The sequence below is a fragment of the Calliphora vicina genome, chromosome 1, assembly GCF_958450345.1.
Source record: "Calliphora vicina chromosome 1, idCalVici1.1, whole genome shotgun sequence".
NCBI classification, from domain to species: Eukaryota; Metazoa; Arthropoda; class Insecta; order Diptera; family Calliphoridae; genus Calliphora; species Calliphora vicina.
The window spans coordinates 170,389,495-170,409,112 of NC_088780.1; the positions used below are offsets into that span (position 1 = coordinate 170,389,495).

General features: G+C 34.2%; 2 protein-coding genes across 3 annotated transcripts in view; one reads left to right on the forward strand and one right to left on the reverse strand.

Moving 5' to 3' along the window:
* Positions 1 to 367: 367 nt before the first annotated feature.
* sle (slender lobes) lies at positions 368 to 6,838 on the reverse strand. Its single transcript, XM_065498195.1, has 7 exons — positions 6,699 to 6,838; positions 6,313 to 6,414; positions 1,850 to 6,237; positions 1,583 to 1,694; positions 1,423 to 1,505; positions 1,234 to 1,327; positions 368 to 1,164 (listed from the first exon to the last, which is right to left on the reverse strand). Exons 1-7 carry the CDS (start codon positions 6,730 to 6,732, stop codon positions 599 to 601), a joined length of 5,379 nt encoding a protein of 1,792 aa, XP_065354267.1. The 5' UTR covers positions 6,733 to 6,838; the 3' UTR covers positions 368 to 598.
* Positions 6,839 to 8,571: 1,733 nt separating this feature from the next.
* Positions 8,572 to 19,618, forward strand: part of Bruce (BIR repeat containing ubiquitin-conjugating enzyme) — a 30,471-nt gene continuing 19,424 nt past the window's right edge. The window contains exons 1-13 of one of the 2 annotated variants that reach the window (XM_065498196.1): positions 8,572 to 9,025; positions 10,912 to 11,222; positions 11,350 to 12,436; positions 13,282 to 14,995; positions 15,061 to 15,314; positions 15,386 to 15,607; positions 15,689 to 16,073; positions 16,146 to 16,406; positions 16,474 to 16,640; positions 16,739 to 16,983; positions 17,597 to 17,714; positions 17,789 to 18,684; positions 19,386 to 19,586. In XM_065498196.1, coding sequence (XP_065354268.1) covers positions 8,758 to 9,025; positions 10,912 to 11,222; positions 11,350 to 12,436; positions 13,282 to 14,995; positions 15,061 to 15,314; positions 15,386 to 15,607; positions 15,689 to 16,073; positions 16,146 to 16,406; positions 16,474 to 16,640; positions 16,739 to 16,983; positions 17,597 to 17,714; positions 17,789 to 18,684; positions 19,386 to 19,586 — 6,129 coding nt within the window. In that variant the 5' untranslated portion in view covers positions 8,572 to 8,757. The remainder of the gene's footprint in view (positions 9,026 to 10,911; positions 11,223 to 11,349; positions 12,437 to 13,281; positions 14,996 to 15,060; positions 15,315 to 15,385; positions 15,608 to 15,688; positions 16,074 to 16,145; positions 16,407 to 16,473; positions 16,641 to 16,738; positions 16,984 to 17,596; positions 17,715 to 17,788; positions 18,685 to 19,385; positions 19,587 to 19,618) is intronic. The other variant, XM_065498197.1, reaches the window with a different exon arrangement.

Here is a 19,618-nt window from a genome sequence, read left to right on the forward strand (position 1 = left end):
ACAATCTCATAACATTTCTCTTAACATTAAATGTTAATGCCAACACACACAAACACATACACACACACCCAGGCACATACTATTTAGGTAAATTCTCTTCATGAGACATTTTTCAAACGTAACGTATTATTTGAATTTTACTTTCCTCTCATTATGTTAGTATCATGCAATTAAAATTGTTTAGAAGCGAGGGACCGTCCACATTTATACAAATTTATGTAGATTGTAGAATCTACATTGTAGATCCTGAAAGGGATACAGAACTAAGGTCTCTAAGACGAGCAGCAACAACAAATAAACTAAACTACATGCACACATACGTATGTATGTATACAGATAGTATGTATTTAATAAAAGAACAACAACGTAACGTAACAGAACAGAACAATTTATTTGCAAAACAAAGTAGGTATAAATTTAGATAGACTATTTTGCAATATATATAATATGTGATAATAAAAAATAAGTATAAACTAGAAGAATTTTGATCGCATAATTCATCGATTATACGAATACAGCATGGCAATTAAGTTAAATGTAAGTAGGTATGTATATAGATAATATGCTTTGGAATGCAAATCGTAATACGATATCTTACTTAATAATGACCCTGCATTTGGCGACGTTCTTTCAATTGTAAGATTTCACGCTTGGTACTACGCTTAATGTCGGGTCGCATCATGGCATTTTCTTTGAAATTACGATTAATGGCTGTTAGTTCTTCGTTTTTGGTTTTTGGATATCCACCGCATACGTGTGCGGTTTCAGATCGTACAATGCGACGATTCTTTGAAATGTCTTCTTCTATGAATAGGCCTGATTGAGTCCACTGTGATTTTGGCAAAGTACGGTCTTTGGGCTTTTCTTCGTGATGTCGTTTCCTTTTACCATTCTTTAAACACAATGAAGACGAGTTGTTGTCTTCCGTCAGTGGAATTTGCCGAACTTTAAAACCAGTAGCATATGGCGTAACTGGACTTTCCCTGAATTCCGTACCATTAAATGCTAGCACTGAACGTTTTTTGGGCGTAACTGGCTCAACGCTCACTTTTCCAGTAGGCAATTGAATATATGTTGGTTTCCTCTTCTTCTTTTCTGGTGTCTGTGGCATGTCCATGAATTTACCAGCCGATGTCAATGTGGTATGAACATTTCCAGTATTGCCTTCAATTTAAAATTTACGCATTAATGTTATTAAACATTTTATAGATATGTGTGCATATGTAAATTTACCTTTTTTACACATCTTTTTCATTGATGATGTCTTTTCAATAGCTTCTAACACATCTGGGGGCAATTGTTTTGACACAATTTCATCCTTTTCTTCCTACAATACGAATTAAAAAAATTGCATATATGTATGTACATATGTTCAATATTAAAGAGCCCAACATTCAACTATGCATATAAGACTTTACGTACCATTTGTTGTTGAGTTTGTTTCTTTTTACCGAGTATGACATCTGCAGCCTTAATTGCCTGCGATAATGCTGTTTTGGTCTTAACTGAAATTATATTTATGGGATTTGTTGAGGTTAAATAAATAACTGTTAGGCAATTTTAGTACCATTAACTATATTACCTTTACGCTTTATTTCTTTGGATACTTTTCTTAGTGCATCTTCAGGAACTGTTTCTTGTGGTAAAGTTAAAATGGATTTTTTCCTCAGTTTCTTCGAGATTTTACCTTTACTCTAAAATAAATGATGCGGAAATGAGTCTAAATATTTAACATATAAATTAATTTTAATCTAAATACTATTTATAATTTATGTTCATGAAACCTCCGATGTGGTTTGTTATTGGCAAAATAAACCACTAGTTTTGAACTAAATATTGCGGACATTACCTGTTTGTTATTGATTTTAGATTCAAGCTTAGCTCTATTTGCTGCTTCTAGTATTTCATCACAACGAGTTAAGATGCGTTGAATGTTGTTATTGGAATCATTTTTGTCGGTCTTTACGTGAGGAGTAGAGCAGATTTTAGTGGATAGTTTACTGGTGTTGATATGTTCAATAGAGTCATGATGACTTTCAGCAATATTGTTTTCACCTATCAATTTAGACCGTTTGTGTAAGTGACGTACGTCTATGTCTATTATACTGTTGTCGAGAGCCTCCGAAGCTCCACAAAAACTTTTCGATAGACGCTTCCGTTTTGCTACTTGTCGGTTGAGCTCACTTTTATGCAGTTCTATGCTATCGATGAATGACTGAGAGGGATTAAAGTCACTACCCGACAATATTCCTAAACTTTTACGTTTTGTTTTCTTGCTAGTAGCGCCCCCATGAGAGGAACAAATCTCCATGTCCGGATTTGTGGGTAGTGCCAGTGATTGGCGACGAGTGCGGATCAAAGGATTGCCCAATGGCAAAGGCATATGCTTTATATTTTCTAAATATCTTAAGTCTTCTCCATTAAGCACTTCTGTTTCTCGATCATCTGTAGATGAGGAAGCTGATACAGTTTCTTCTTTTAATTTAACATCAGTTACTGCAGTTTCCAAGTCTCCACAATTTACGGTTACATCTATTGTAAATGATCGTTGCCATTCTTGCCTCCCTTTAGAACGATTTTTAACATTTTTATAATTACCAAAGGACACGCTCAATCCGCTGTCTGGCATACGGTCGTATGGTAAGTTCAATGATTTATGCCCGTTTTCTTTGTCTGCGTCACTTTCCGATGTCACTGATACTTCTCCCAAATGACTTTCAGATCGCAATTTACTAATGTTGCGTGTTTTGAAGGTACCCTCTTCGGGAGATGTTGAAGTTGTGAGTCCTTCATCGGAAGATTCCAATTTTTCATCAATGTTATTCTCTTGAATTATTTCAGGAATTATTTTAGCTTCTAACTCAGCTGGAGATGTATCAGTTTCTGTATTCAAATCTCGAACTGATTTGTTAAAGCGATCTGATTGATTAAGTTTGCGAAGAATTTCTTTGCGCAACATATAATTGTTTGCTCCATCAACTTCTTCTTCGTCAGATTCACTTTCGGATGTGCAGTGCATGCGCAATGCAGAATCGCTGAGTTTACTCGTATCGAGAATAATATTTTCGCTAGATTTGCCAAGTAAATTTTTAGAATCAATGTGAAATTCCCCAGAATTCAATTCTGACTTCATTGGCTTCTCCTCATTTATGTTTTCCTCATCAGAGAATTCAAGTTTTAGTTTTTCTTCGGATGTAAGGATTTCCACCTCATCATCGGATGACGAGGAACTCTCCATTTGACGTTGTAAACGTTTGTAGGTCTTTTTCTTGTCTCGATTATGATCATCTACGTCTTCATCGATAGGTTCATCTTCATCGCTACTCTCCGAACACTCTAGCTCCTCATTGTCTGAAACAATGAATGAATCAGCATTATCGCTGTCTTCTTCTTCATCGACGTATTCTTCGTGTTCATCATCAGTGGTATTACTTCCAATTGACTCACCATCGACTGGTATTTCATTTTCTTCAATTTCTTTTCGTTCCTCGGAATCCATGGAGTCACCACTTTCGTAATCATCCACTTCCATTGCTTCATCATCATGAAAATCATGTTTCCGCTTGTACGGCTTTTCTCCTGCTGCCAATTCGCATTCACCATCATCATCATCATATTTATCGTCTTGTTCTCTTTCGACATCTTCACCCTCATCTTCAGAGGAGAAAATAATACTCTTCTTTTTTTTATTAGTTTTGACATGTTCGACGGAAGTGTCAATATTATCACGGCAATTATTGGAACTTGTGTCATTACGCGTGACTACTGCATCCAGCTTAGACCCCTCTGCAGTTGCGCACTTTACACTGGGATTAATCCATTTAACTTCTTCATCATCAGTTGAGTGTGCTTCAGTTGTTTTATTTTCCATTTCTTCATTTAAGGGTGTATCTTCGGCTTCAGTAATATGATTTTCTTCTTCTGGCAATAGTTCTTCAGGATTGGATGCTTCTATATTGATTGGAGTAGAGCTTTGAGCAATTTGCAATGAGCGGGCAGATTTTAAACCACGCATTGGGGTCACCTTTGCCTCAATCTGTGAGAACTCGTCTTGTTTATTTTCAACTTTTTCAGTGTTTATGGCAATATTATTATCTTGGTGATTCTCTGAGTGAATTGCCATTGTCTTATGTTCTGCTTTGAATGAGCCATCATTATCCCGAGACGAATTAGCATCTTTGAAGCAATTTGTTGTTTTCATGAAGGCTGGCGTCTTGGGATAAACATTTTTAATGATCATATCATTTGAAGGACTTGATGCGAAATCTACTTTTCTCGATGACGCTTTACAATTGCTTACATTTGAGTCTTCCTTATTTACACCGCTATAAGGTGTCAATGTACTAACACTAATTATCTCAATTTTATTAGCTACATTTTTATCAATAGAAGAGTTTATTTCATTTTCTTGCAAATTCTTCGCACCATATTCTAGTTCTTCATTCATCATATCATCGATCGTATTTTCTGGGTTATGATCCGTAAGTGTGTGCTGGATTTGTTCTTCAGCATTATTGATTGATTCTGTTTGAGATTGCGATATGGTCTCTTCACTTTCTTTGTGATCGCTTGTTACGCCAATCGGCTCTTTAAGAATATTGATGTCAGTTGCTGTAGCTGTTGTTGAATTTGTTTCTTGCACAGTACAATGCATGTTTGAATTAGATTTATTGGTATTTTCTTCCATTTGCGTTTCATTATTATTTAATAATTCATTCTTAGTAACATTGATTGCGTCAGAAAGCTGTGAATCAATTTCCTCTAAAGCGAATTTATCTGTGCCTTGTGGTGTTTTATCTTCTTCAATAGTTTCCATAATGGTTTGATTCGACTCGTCGTCCGTTAAAACGATTATTGTAATATTCGACGATTTGTTTTTAATCTCTTCCACTTCATATTCAAGCACACTGGTTTCGACATCAGACACATCCTCATGGCATCCTGTCTTACTTTTGGGGCCGGATTTTCGCTTCTTCTTCTGTTCCAATTCTTTATTTTTGTTTTTATTAAGGCTTTTGGTCTGTTTAGGACTAGGTGATAAAGCCTTCGATGATTTAATTTGATGTGGAGACTTGGATTGTGAACGAGTCACAGTAGATGTATATTCTTCAATAGCCGAGATTTCTTCCTCCATTTCTTTATTTTCGGTTTCGTTAGGGCTTTTAGTCAATTTAGCACTTGGCGATGAAGCCTTAGAAGATTTAATTTGTTGTGGAGACTTGGATTGTGAACGAGTTACCGTAGATGTATATTGTTCAGTAGCCGCGATTTCTTCCACCGGCTCTTTATTTTTGATTTCGTTAGGGCTTTTAGTCAGTTTAGGACTTGGCGATGAAGCCTTCGAAGATTTAATTTGTTGTGGAGACTTGGATTGTGAACGAGTTACCGTAGATGTATATTGTTCAGTAGACGCGATTTCTTCCTCCGGCTCTTTATTTTTGATTTCGTTAGGGCTTTTAGTCAATTTAGGACTTGGCGATGAAGCCTTCGAAGATTTAATTTGTTGTGGAGACTTGGATTGTGAACGAGTTACCGTAGATGTATATTCTTCAATAGCCGAGATTTCTTCCTCCATTTCTTTATTTTCGGTTTCGTTAGGGCTTTTAGTCAATTTAGCACTTGGCGATGAAGCCTTCGAAGATTTAATTTGTTGTGGAGACTTGGATTGTGAACGAGTTACCGTAGATGTATATTGTTCAGTAGCCGCGATTTCTTCCTCCGGCTCTTTATTTTTATTTTCTTTTGGGCTTTTGGTATGTTTAAGACTAGGCGATGAAGCCCTAGATGATTTGATTTGTAGCGGAGATTTGGACTGTGAACGAGTTGCCGTAGATGTATATTGTTCAGTATCCGCGATTTCTTCCTCCAGTTCTTTATTTTTGTTTTCATTAGGGCTTTTAGTCAGTTTAGGACTTGGTGATGAAGCCTTCAAAGATTTAATTTGTTGTGGTGACTTGGATTGTGAACGAGTTACTCTATTTGGGTTTTGTTCATTAGCAGCATTTTCTTCATCTAACGCTGCAAACGACGGAACCTTTAGTCCTGTATGTGAAATTTCATCGTTCTCATGTACTGAAATACTACGTCTACGAGTGCTTCGTCTTGCAGGTGTAACTGCATTCTCTACAATAATTGAGGAAGTAGCAGCGACACGTTTCGCTGGAGTTTTTACTGGTGTAGCAACTCCAGAAGTGGAATTACGACGGGTCATGCGAGTTGGTCTAGATGGAGAGGCAGCTAATAAAATTAAACAAATATTTATTAATTAAGATAGAAATATATTAAAAAATATAGAGCAAAATTTTGGCTTACTTATTTCTGAAATTGATACTAATTTCGATGGAACTGGAGTACCAGGCCGGCTGGAGTTTTCGCTATCCACCGAAGCTATTCGTTTCCTCAAGGAACGTGTCACTGAAAAAAAAATTATATTTTTTTCATACATATAAAAAACAATACAAAGTGAAAAACTTTAATGTGACTGATATTTTTAACACAAATTTGTATAATGTAACATTCCACAAAAAAAAGCTAACAAAGCTTGAGTACCCACGCTAGCATTAAAACCATTTTAAATAAAAACGGTTCTTTTACTACATATACACTCGGTTTTAAGAAATACTAAACGTGCTACATACATACCTATGCATTAACAATGGAATTCTGAAAACATAGTATTTTTAATATTTTTAACTCACCACGACTCGCAGAATCAGTTGCATTAGTATCCATTGCTTTATTTAATATAATTGTTAAGATTTTATTTCGCAATACAATTAACAAATAGAAGACGCTCAAAATTATAGAAATGCCACAAAATAATGCCAAAATAGTGTTGTAAAATTATTTGATGTAAGGAGTACTTGATTCTTGAGTACTCAATACCGACTATGTTTGAGTACTCGATACTTAAATGTACCTACTCTCAACTGTTAGCGTTGCACTTTTCATGAATTTATCAAAATTTAAAATTGGCATAAAAAGAACGTTTTGTAAATCTTTAAAATAAAAATATTATTATTTTTGTTTTTAATCTGACTGATTTTTCGTTTTATTTAATTAAAAAAAATACTATATGTACTTGAATTAATACAAAAATTAATAAAATAAATTCAATATATACGTAACAATAACCTTTAACCTTTTTAAAACGCTGGGTTTATTTCCTTTAAATAAACCGGATACTTTTGATTGCAAATAAAAGTTTGAAAATTGTAACAACTCTTTATTAATAGTCACTCAATGTTTTTTATACACGTTTATAAATTCGCAGAAATACAGACACACTTTGTCACCATCAAGGCAAATTTACTTACAGGTATACCCAATTCTACAACAAATACAACTTTACCAAAAACAACATGTACTTTGTTTTTGTAAAATTATTTGCTAACTGTCAAACAGCTAAACAACAACAGACTGCAAAAATCAAAAACAGGGGTGAAAATAAATACGTGAAATTTACTTTCAATAAGTACTCCATTCACTTTTATATTATCAATTATTCACTTTTCTATTATTTTATATTTTTTATTAAAAGAAACAAAAACGTTAATTTAAATTAAAAACGAAATGTAAACAAACTTTGACAGATAGAAGTGAAAAAACATATCGAGCAAAAAATTGTCAGCTGACTTATTAACGTCACCTGTAGTAAATTCGCCTTGGTCCACATTTACACTGTAAGATTTTTGGCGCATAAGATTTTATTATATTTTCTTTAAACTTGCATTCGCGTTTACACACAAAGAATTTTATTGCAGACAGTTTGTACATTAATGTGCATGTTTGTGTGTATGTAGGTATTACGAACGAAAACACAAAACGAATTGCAAGTACATCAGAGTGTGTACCCCTTTCTATGCCTCTTGCCTCTGTTGCCTATAAAGTAAACTTTCATGCGAGGAAAATCTGCATGTGTAAACGGCGACTAAACGCTAGGTTACCAAGAGTTTACACATGCAAGTAACAGTTGCAAAAACTCTAACTAACACAATTGTGTAAATTTACACATGCATAGTTCAGTTACTTGCACTGTTACTTGCATGTGTAAACGCCAGATTAATATGGAAATTATTTCTGAATAGAATACAAAAATAACTATTAATTGATGTATTGATCATTCATAAGTACTTTCATTTAAAAGTTATATGGTATCAAACTTTGGAAAAGTAAAACAACAAAAATAAGTAAAACTTTTTTTTTTTCTAAAAATTGATTGAAATATTCATTGAGCAAAGTACTTAAAACAATGATAGATATCTCCATTAGTAAGACTTTTTGTCCTCTATTCATAAATATTTCCAAAACAAACGACTGCTACTGTTCTGCAGTTATTCATTTCCAATTTTTATTTTAAAATATCGTTTAAAATGCCCAGATAATGATTCTACAAATAGAGCAATATTTTGGTCATGTTTTGTTTACATTTTCATGACGGACAAGTGCTCTCATGTTTACATAAATAGTACTTTTTTTTGCAACTCTGTAAAAAAAGTTATACAAAAAGGCCTGTTTGTTCTCTTCAGTTGCGTTAAATAAAAAAGAAGTAATAATTAATGTCCATTTGTCTGATCTGGTAACTTTCTTGTTGGAATTTTCATTTTCAATCAGAAAAAAGTGAAGTAACAAAAGACGAAGAAAAAAATAAATAAAATTTTTGTGTGATATTTTTTGCTATAAGCATTTAATTAATCAGACAGACTAATACGGCTAGAAAAAGAAAAAATATCAAAGGATTATTTTATCAATGACAGTATGGCCGCGGAGCAACGAATTTTAAAACAAGATGGTTACTTGGATGTGGGCTGTATCAGTAGAGGCGCTCTATCTATGGAAAGCGGCGCTATTGTTAAATCCCCCGCATCGAGCACAAGTTCCATAATTGACGGAAGAGCAGTCCTGACAACCAGTATTGTTTATCATCCAAATCTGAATGTCATACTTGTATTCGACAGTATCAATCAAATCAAAGTTCTCGATGTGCACTCTGGTGTCATATTGCAGACGTACCATCTTGGAAATGGTAAATTGGTTGCAATAAACTTCAAATGTATTGATTGCCAAATGCATACAAAGGCAATAAATACAGATTGTGTTTGTGAGTCATAATGGTGTTGTATATTGTGAGACAAATACAAGTTGTGTGATCACTATCACAATTGCAACTCAGAAGTATTTTTTCTGTTATACAAGTTAAATTTACAATCAATTACTTTAGTTTGGCTTAAATTTTGATGTACCCTTAAGAAATAGGCTTACAAATTCATCATCCTCCAACCAAAATGTGTTAGCTATTTTGTTTTTAATTGTGAAATTAAATATTCATTGTTTGTTTATGTTTAATTTAGTTAAAATGTGGCTTACATGATGGAGAATTAGGGAAGTATTTTTACATCCGAGATATGTCGAAAAGCGGCATCGCATATCAATTATTCCAATAATTGCAGGCGTTCGGCAGGAGGTGTTTTCACCTCCAACACATGCCTAAAAAAGGGAGCAAGACACAATGTTAACACCATTTACATATCTATATTATTATCTTAAACACTATTAATAGCGAACAAATTAAAAAATTGCCATGTTGAAAATTTTACACAAAAATCTATCGTAATTGCAATTTTTGTAATATGTATCAAATATTTGTGAATAATCACTGTATGAGATATTTAAGAATTGTAATAATCAGGGAAAATGGAAATAAGCTCTAAAAATTTTGTGTGCTCATTAAATAAACTGTAAAAATAGAAAAATATGCACTTAAAATTTAAAAAATATGCTTTTAAAACCTAATTCTATAGGTATAATTTTTACGGCCAATATTTCGTGAATAACATTTTTTCATATTGAAAAAAATAAGAAAAACATTGTAATTTTTAAAGAAATTAAGTCGATTTGTTAAATTTTTTACAATATAGCAGCCCCAGTGTACGAAGACGTGTACGGAGGCGTGTTTTTTATAAAAATGCGCAGCACAAAATTCAGAACTGTGGTTAATTCCAGTTCTTAAATTTAGATGCCGAGCGGAATGTTGTAAATGAAAACAAACTGTGCCGCCAGTGTTAAAATTAACATCATAGTACAACACATATCTGAAATATTTGCCTATACAGTCATATACAGAATCAGCGAGAATTAGTATAGAACTTATATGCACCCTAAAAGAGAGAATAACATTTTGTCGGAGGACAACAGAACAATACGAATTCTTGAAACTACCGCCATTAGGAAGAAGTAACAATCTGAAATCGGTTTACTATGGAAAGATGGAGTTACCACAGAATTATGAATTTGCTTGCCATATCTTAAAGTGTCTCCAGAAGAGGTTCAATAAAGATCACAAGTTACAAAACACCAGATGATCACGAAATCATTCGCGCTTGCAGTAGAGTCGATTCTCTAAATTGTAACAACGTCATTATTCTGGCACATAGTCATTATATTACGTTTTTGTTGATCCGAATCGATTCTTGAATATTTTGGGAAAATACTTATTTTGAAAAAACCGCTCAATAACGGTGACCGTCTACTGCGTTTTGAGTTTGTTAAAGAGACAGTGAAAACAAATTGTTTTAAAACATTCTAATTTATTATACACAATAAATGCAGGGACACTTACAATTTATTAGTTAAAATTTAATATATTTTATTATAAAAATGTTTGTTGTTCAAGTATTACGCAGGAATTTAATTTTGTAATATAAGTTTATTGCCCTAGGAAGGCTTGTTATGTTAATTTTTATTGAAATGAAAAAATAATGCTATGTATTGCCACTCATTTATATAATTTGAGTTTTTAATTGTTCGTATAACTTTCTTTCAACACATTGGACTCACTCACAAATCATATCTTTTGATTGATCTTTTACAAATTTGTTATTCATAATTGTATTTTTATTGATTTTTCTTCAGATACAAACCACAAAATCCATGGTTATTTCATGCCACTGCAAGAGAAGATTATTATAACAGATGGCCATGTTATTGGTTTTCGTGGAGACTACAATGGAGTTTTATTATTAGACACAGTTTTGCAAACACCAATTACACATAATGATGACCCAATAAGAATTGAAATGCTACTGTCAGAAGCTGTACTATTTCAGACATGCCTTAAAGAATTGGAACAAGATCTTGAGTGCCCTAACGATTTGTTAAATGAGCTTATTGAAAAGATAAAAAGTGCTCAGTCAAATTCCAAAAAGGGAATCAAAGCCCAAAGGGTACGTACATATATACATATATATGTATATATGGACATACATACATACACATGCATATATATTTGTATATTTTCTGATTTTTAGTAATTCAAATGAATAACTGAATATAACCAATTTTTATTTTCAGTGGAATACAATTTGTCTACAAGTCCCTTATTCTAGCCTTAAATTGGTCGCCAGTAATTTGGTTATATTGCTAAAACGTCTCGAGAGACATGTTCCTGCTTTAGCCATTGCCTCGGCGATTAATGAACGTTTAACGGATTTACTTGCGGGTGCACGTTTGCGGGATATTAATTGGCATTGTAATAATTTTCAACGTGTTCTCATGCACTCAGAGGCGGTGCGAAGACAAACGTTTGAAAAGTGGCCCCATATGGATTACAAATGGGCACTGCCAGACCAGATGGCACAAGCTGGTTTCTATCACCAGCCCTCGTCATCGGGAGAGGACAGAGCAATGTGTTTTACTTGTAATGTTTGCCTGGTTTGTTGGGAGAAAACCGATGAGCCCTGGAGTGAACATGAACGCCATTCGCCAATGTGTCCATTTGTCAAAGGTGAATACACCCAAAATGTGCCTCTGGCAGTAACATATGCTACAAATCCCGGAGTATTGGTACCTGTTGCACAAGGCTTCGATGTCATATCGAACAGTGACTACGCGAATGTCCTGTGCACTAGTTGCTCCAAAACAGGTGACATAACTATTTGGAGCATTGAACGTCACCTAAAACAGATGCACTCTTTTAATATTGCCTCTCTTATGAAAGACATTCTGTGCTGTAATAACAGTCTCGATAATGCTTCAGAAGATACAGAAGGTTCATATGAATGGGTTCGTGTCACATCCATTTGTGCTTTGCCGAATGCAAGAGCTCAAAGTAAAATATACTCCATGAATTCTGTACAGCCAGGTACCAGCAGTTTAGGCTCTGCTGCAACTACTGGAGGAACCTTACTTCCATCATCAGTATCACCCTGTACATCAACCTCAACTATTCGTGCTGGAGTCGTAGGATCAAAGATTATTTTGGGCTTAAGCACCAAAAAAACCACAGGAGAACACATGTTGCTGATGGCTGTTTTAAAAATTGTTGAATGTGATCGCCCTACTGATAATGCTAAAACTAAAAACGAGCAGGTGATTGAAAGTGTAATCACATCCAATTCTGGTGATAACAAAGATACAACCGCATCCAATAATGCAAAAGGTAAAACAATTTTTTTTTTATATACTGAAAAAATCCTTACCTTTACGAACACAATATTTTAGAAACATTGTTTCAAACAAATTGTTATGAAACAATTCTTTGAATTACCAACATATTACTTCTTGACTACAAAAATGCTCCAATGCTGTACAATTTCGATATTTAAATGTAATTTTTAAGTATAGAAACAAAGTGTTATTACTTTGTGCACCTGGCCAAAGGCCGCCTATATTGTCAAGAAGATATTAAAGATCTTGGATCAGAGAAGTTGTATATACAGTTGTTTTCACTTAATTGATCCCCGCATAATTGATTTACCAGTTTAATTAAACAAGATCAAATACAATGCAATACTTTCATATACGGATTTCGAGGAAATTACCGTTTTGTTGAGTTTCATTTAATTTAATTTAATTACACTCTTAAATTATACATAAATGATAAGCTCTTTTTTTAAAATAACGCTAAAAATCCCTCTAATTGTTAAACAAAAAAGTCTATAATTCGAAAAGTGTACTTTTTAAAAATCACAAAACGTTTAAAATTTAAACAAAAATTAAATGTACTTTCCTACACGAAAGGAAGTGATATAGATGAGCTATATTGTAAAATATTAGAGCTCCAAGGACACCATAAATATAATTTAAAGAACTTCACTTGTAGAAACTCGAATACTATCAAGGGACAAATAAAAAGGGATATAACTGCAGCTCTTTCTTTATGTTTTAACCAAATACGGCAATACAATTAACTGGCGAGATTGAAGAAGATTTTAAACTCACATCTGTCTGATGTGATAATTTATAAAATTTGTAAGTAAATAACACTTTATTTTTTATTTTAAGGTGAGAACGATACTTTACATTCTAAAGAAGTTTCGTTGATGAAAACATTTAATCAACTTGGCGAGAAAACACAATCGATGGTATTTGAGAAATATGCCGATGGATTTGACAGTAATGGATTTGCAAATGACATAATGGCAACGTCGAAACCAGATGTTAGTACAGTTATGTCGGGTGGTAAATCAGATTCACCAATGGAATACAATGATGCTTATCTTGAAGCTGAATTTAAAAAGATGGCCGAACAATTCAGTGACCTAAACAGTCTTTTCGACTATGATTACGGCCAGCCTGTGGAGAATAGTTCATTGGCTGGCGAAGAGGGTGGCGGAGGTGGTGGCGGAATTGGTAGCGGTGGTCCAAGTGTCGGCACCGATGATATCGAAATGGATGCCAGTTATTTTAAAGAAAGCCTTCTATCTGGAGCGAAAGCTGCTCAAAAAAATAAAAATTTAAATAAAAATTTTAACAGCAAAACCAACAATTCACCAAATCCAGAGACAGGAGGAATTTCAAAGGTTAACTACAGTGAAGATATAGACTGCATTGTCGAAAGCTGTACAATTCTCAAGCGCATGAACGCCTTAAACGATGGTAATTCACCCAATGGAGGAGAGGAACTTGTGGAAATAGCTGATATTATTCCAACAAATAGCAATTGTAGTCAATTATTGGTAAAATTGTTAAAGACAAAAGCATCGAAAATAACAACTGCTAGCAAGATCATAATGGCAAATGTAACTACTGATGCGGATAGTGAGAACGATGGCGACGATGACGACGATAACGATAATAACGATGAGAGTAATAATGAATATCAAACAAGTCATTCTCGGTCTGTGTCCAAAAAATCTGTAGGTGGTCAGTTGTTGCTATTTGATTGCATTGATGGTGCAATTCCGAATGAACATAAAAAAGCCATTACATTCAGTAGAGCAAAGTGTCCCAAAGATATCTGTATATTACCGAATTTTCAGCACATGGGCGATGTTCCCGAATCGGTAGTAGCGGAATGCAATAATGGTGAAAGTATTGGTGCATTTTCTGTTGTTTGTGCTGATGGCAGTATCGAGTTATTTTCATTGTGTGACTTTCAACGTATAAGCAGCATTAAGGAGGAACAACATCATTTTATTGCCGTTACTTATTGTCGCAGTTTAGAGCGTTTATGCTGTTGTACACAAGACGGAGCTTTGATTTTTTATTCTCTCAATGATACTGATGAGTCAGGTGACGAAATGATTGACATGGAGGAGGAAAGTTGTACCGGCCTTACGTTAAACGAAAGCTGTGTTGAACTTTGTGTAACTGATGGAGGTAATTTGAATCAACAGCAACAACAACAACAACAACATGGAGCCAATTCATTATCGATCGTCGATGACGATTTAGCACAATCTAATTCTGTACAATTTCCATTCTGCACAAATATAAAAGTTGACTGTGGTACTAGTCAAACTCCAATCTCCGGAGCAGGAGTGCCCGCGTCACCATCTCCATCTTCGATGACCGTTAACGCAGCGGCTTCAAACTTACTGGCTTATCGAAGCGGCGATCTGACCTTGGACGAATTGCGATCGTTGTATGATCTCACTCTTTTTGATGAAAAATCAATACCTTACACAGCCGAAGTACCCAGTTGTTGGAATAACTTAGTGCAAGCTCAAAAGCAACGAAAGCAATCGCAGCACACTTGGCGTCTACATAATGATGCGTAAGAAAAATTAGCTATTTGATATGAATTTTGTATATGTATGTATTTTATTTAACTACTTTTAGCACAACATGGGATGAGCACATTATTGAAATAAATTTGTTGCAACCTGCAACATTGGGTCATATCGATTTAAAGTTTTCATTATATCAACCGTGCCACAATCCAGCAGCGATACAAGTGACACTATTGAAGCAAAATACCAGTGGATTCGGCTACAGAATGAAGGGTGGTCCACACTCCAGTTTCAAACACCAGTCTATGGAAGATGGCGGAAGTGCCGATGTACCTTCTGGTAGTAGTATTAATAGTAGCGATGGTATTTTAATATGGAATTCTGTCTGTTCTTGTTCCGCTCATTAATTTTCATAAATAATTTTACATTTTAAGGCAACAATGAGAATCCAGTTTTGAACGAAGAGTTTTTACAGACGCACAATGCTGAAATTTTAGCAGGCCCCATAGAACTCTCTTCATGTATAGATTTGTGCGACCAAGGTGGAACAGTTATTCTAACATCTCCAAAACTTTACAAAACTCGAACTAGGAATTTCCTGCTGCACATCAAAACGATGGCAGACCCTTCAAAAGAAGGTCAGTGTAAGACTCGCGGTAAGTTTCAATTTATTCGACATTAACAAGCTTATATGTTTGTTTCGTTTTATTTTTCAATCCAACGGAATACAATTAAAGGTTGCGACTGGTTACATGAAATTTCAATATTCGTACGGGGTGTTAAACCGCAAACTCAAATCCCAAACGAACGTCTCCAACGTATTGCCATGTTAGAAAGTAATCAGTTACTGGACATTCTCTTCAAAATAATCAGTAAAGCGGAGACCTCAACGTTGGAAAAAAATTATGCGCTCGACATTCTTATTTGGATCTGTTGCATTCGATTGAAAAGATTTCGATCTCCAAAATCAGAAAGATGCAAAGGTCAACCTATATTGGCACAGCAACTGGAGTGCATCAGTTCAACAGAGAAATATTTGGAAAATATATTACGTTACTGTATCATTCACAGCAGCCGCAGTATGGCTCACAAATGTGTGAAATTAATTCTAGTGTTAACAGAGTAAGCCCCTTCTTTATTTGAATAATGGACTGAATGATGTATGTGATATTTTTTGTTTGCTTTCGGTTTCAGTGGCTTTTGCAATTTACCACCAACCATTAAACCATCTTCAAAATTAGATTCCGCTTTAAGGGATGCCATCTACAATACATTTAATGAACTTCCATTGGCTAAACATGCTAGCGTTGTTCGTTGGTATGTGATGTTGGCATGCATTACATCGTCTAACAAAACCTACAACAGCATATCGGAAATGTGTGTGAAGTTGTTAATGGATATTTCAGAAGAAATCCACAGGCGATGGGATCCATATGGTGCGCTCATCGGCACAAGGTTTGTTTGTACTAATATTTGTGTTATGAGAATTGTGTTATGAGAACATGGGTGTGTTTACTTTTAGATTTGGTTTATATGGCTTTCCCTTTGAGCCGGACATTTTTGATTATGATTTACCGAATGTCAATAAAAATAACGTTAATTTTACATCAACTCTAATGAATATTATACGAAACAATGCCGGTCTTGTCCAGGCAGCAGGAATTGACATAAAGAAATTGTGTTCAATTGGTAATTATGATACATACATACATATGCACATACATTTGTATATAAGAAATGAAAACATATTGAAAAAAATATCGAAAATGTATATTTTTATTTTTAAGATGGTGTTGATTTTAGAACATTTCCCCATTTGATCAAGTGTAAAAGTGTAAGTAATCAATTGCGAGGTTTGCTTGAAGTAGAACAGCTTCATTTTACTTGTGCTGCAACCTCAGAAGCAACCCGAGTAGATAATATGGATACTGTGTCCGCAAACACCAGCTCCAGCAATGTTAATATGGATGATCTTCTAATTGCTCCAATGGTAGCAGAAGCTGTCGATCAAATGTATTCAAAATCTGACAAGGTAATCATAAATGACGAACAACTCATTTTTCTTAAATTACGACTCAAACGCAAAATCGGACAAGAGTTTGTCTGATATAAATGTGCTCTAAACATAAAGGGATGTACCAAAAAAATTGTTTTTTTCGCTTCTATTTACACTCCACATACCTATATCTCTAAAAAATAACAAAAACCAAAATTTGCACAATTAAAACTGTAAACTTTTGCATAAAAACCAAAATAACTTAATTTCTTGCGCCATACACAAAATCGGACAGAGTAAAATAGGTATTTAAAAGTGGGCGATAAATATTTAGTTGCATATCCTTTGTTTTCCCGAATGACCTGTAATCGCTTTTGAATACCTATTTTACTCTGTCCGATTTTGTGTTTGGCGCAAGAAATTGAGTTACATATTTTGATTTTTATGCAAAAGTTTACAGTTTTAATTAAGCAAATTTTGGTTTTTGTTATTTTTTAGAGATATAGATATGTGGAGTGTAAATAGAAGCGAAAAAAAAACAATTTTTTTGGTACATCCATTTATGTTTAGAGCACATTTATATCAGACAAACTCTTGTCCGATTTTGCGTTTGAGTCACTGTATATAAATTGTAAATTGTTTTCATTAGATGAATGACATTCTAAATAATGTTAAAAATAATGTCAACAATATTGTCGATAAGATCAAATTGGAAAAGAAATTGGATATGAACGAAGGCACTGATTTAAAGCCGAATGGAATAGGACGTAAGTACTGTAGACACTTATTAATAAATGTTGAATAGATCATTTACATATGTATTTATTAAATAATATATTAGCGATCGATCCTGAACAGGGCATTGCAACTGGTATATCAAGTAAAAATGAAACATCTAATGAAGACAAAGTTAAATTGAAGACATTGCCAAAGTTTAAATTTATTTGCGAGTACATCGATCAGCAATTGGGTGGCCCAGAGAAAACATCCAAAGATAGTAAATCAAATGAAAAATCTGATAAAATACGGGTGCCTCCTGGAAGCTCGGTTAATGGTGGCACAGTTTGCGGTGAAAATGGTAGCGCTAATGCTCCAAATATATTCACGTGGCATAAATTGTTATCTCCACCACCAAAACAAATGGTTGTGATTGATCGAATGCACTCCGGAGCTAGACGCTTTGTTGTACTTGATTTTGGTTCACCCATTCTTTTAACAGATCTTATAATACCAGCATGCGACGAGTTGGCTTCTCTGCACATTGATATTTGGTGCTTCGATGAGGAGACCGACTGTGTTCGTTTAGTTGTGGCACCCGATATTGGAACAAAGACTTTGGTTTTAAGTGATTTGCTGCCACCACCTATTTGTCGTTATATGAAAATAACTATAATGGGACGCGTCGGCATGTCATCGACAAAATGTAAAATTCCACTTGGCTCATTTTTTGGACATATAGTAGTATTGGAATCCGATGGCTATGGCGATATTCTTCTAGATTATATGAATAGCCAGTCTCAGAATATTCAAGCTCAGATAAAGGCATTGCACTCATTACACGAAGACGTACATTGCCGATACAGTCTAGCAAGCTGTAAGCTATTGGAGTTGCTAACACCACTTCTAAATGCAGACGTATCTAATGTAGCCCACATGCAGGCATTTATTAACAAACAACGTAGTGATGATGATACGTCCTACAACTTGGAGAGCGGAAAAATCACTTCAATATATGAGGTTTGTTTTACAATTATTAAATTTTTGTTTAGTTTTCAAGCAATCTGTAGGCCTTTAGATAAATTAACATAGATATACATACATATATATCTCCGTACGACAATGCAAAATCTAAAGGCAGTTTTCAGATATAAAGTTTTAATGTTTTTTTAAAGATATCTCGGAAAGGTTATATTTGTTAGATGTGGCTCATATTTTTGGTATTCAAATTGAGAAAGAATATAATTTATTGATTGGTTTATTGAACAATTTAGCTTTTCCCCAAATCCGTAGAATTTAAAAAATTGTAAGTATGTATGTATGAACTTTTATTGGACATTCTAGTAAATGGTTGAGAGTGGTTACTACCGATTTCCGAATTTGTCGAGAATCAGTTTAACCTTCGCTTTGCCAAAGGTTTTTTATGTACATGGTTTACCAATGTGGTACTGCACTTCTATACATATATTCGACGAACAAAATTTTAAAAAATCGAAAAAACCTTATAAAAAGTTTAAAATGTTTTTATTAAATTATATAGATAGAACTCTAAAATTTTTTCAGTGAGTCTAAATTTTATTTAAATCGAAACAAAATGAAAAAATTTATTAAGCTAACAAAAACCGAGAGGTCAACCGGGTGGGTATTGGTAAAGCGAAGGTTAAGCTTAAAATACATTTTTTTACTTTTTACTTATTTAATGTTTGTTATTTTTTTTTTAGGAATGTATAGTGCTTCAGCATGAAATTAATGTTATACGGAATGTTATTATTAGATTAGAATCCTCCATTAAGGATAATAACTCATATACTCCAATGGATCCGTCGCAAGCCTTACGTATGTCATCACGTGACAAGTTGCGAGTTCTTGGCCAGGCGTTAATAGAAATTCTATTAAATTTCTCCATAGAATTCAGCTTCAAGGTATGTACACAATTTATTAACAAGTACAATTA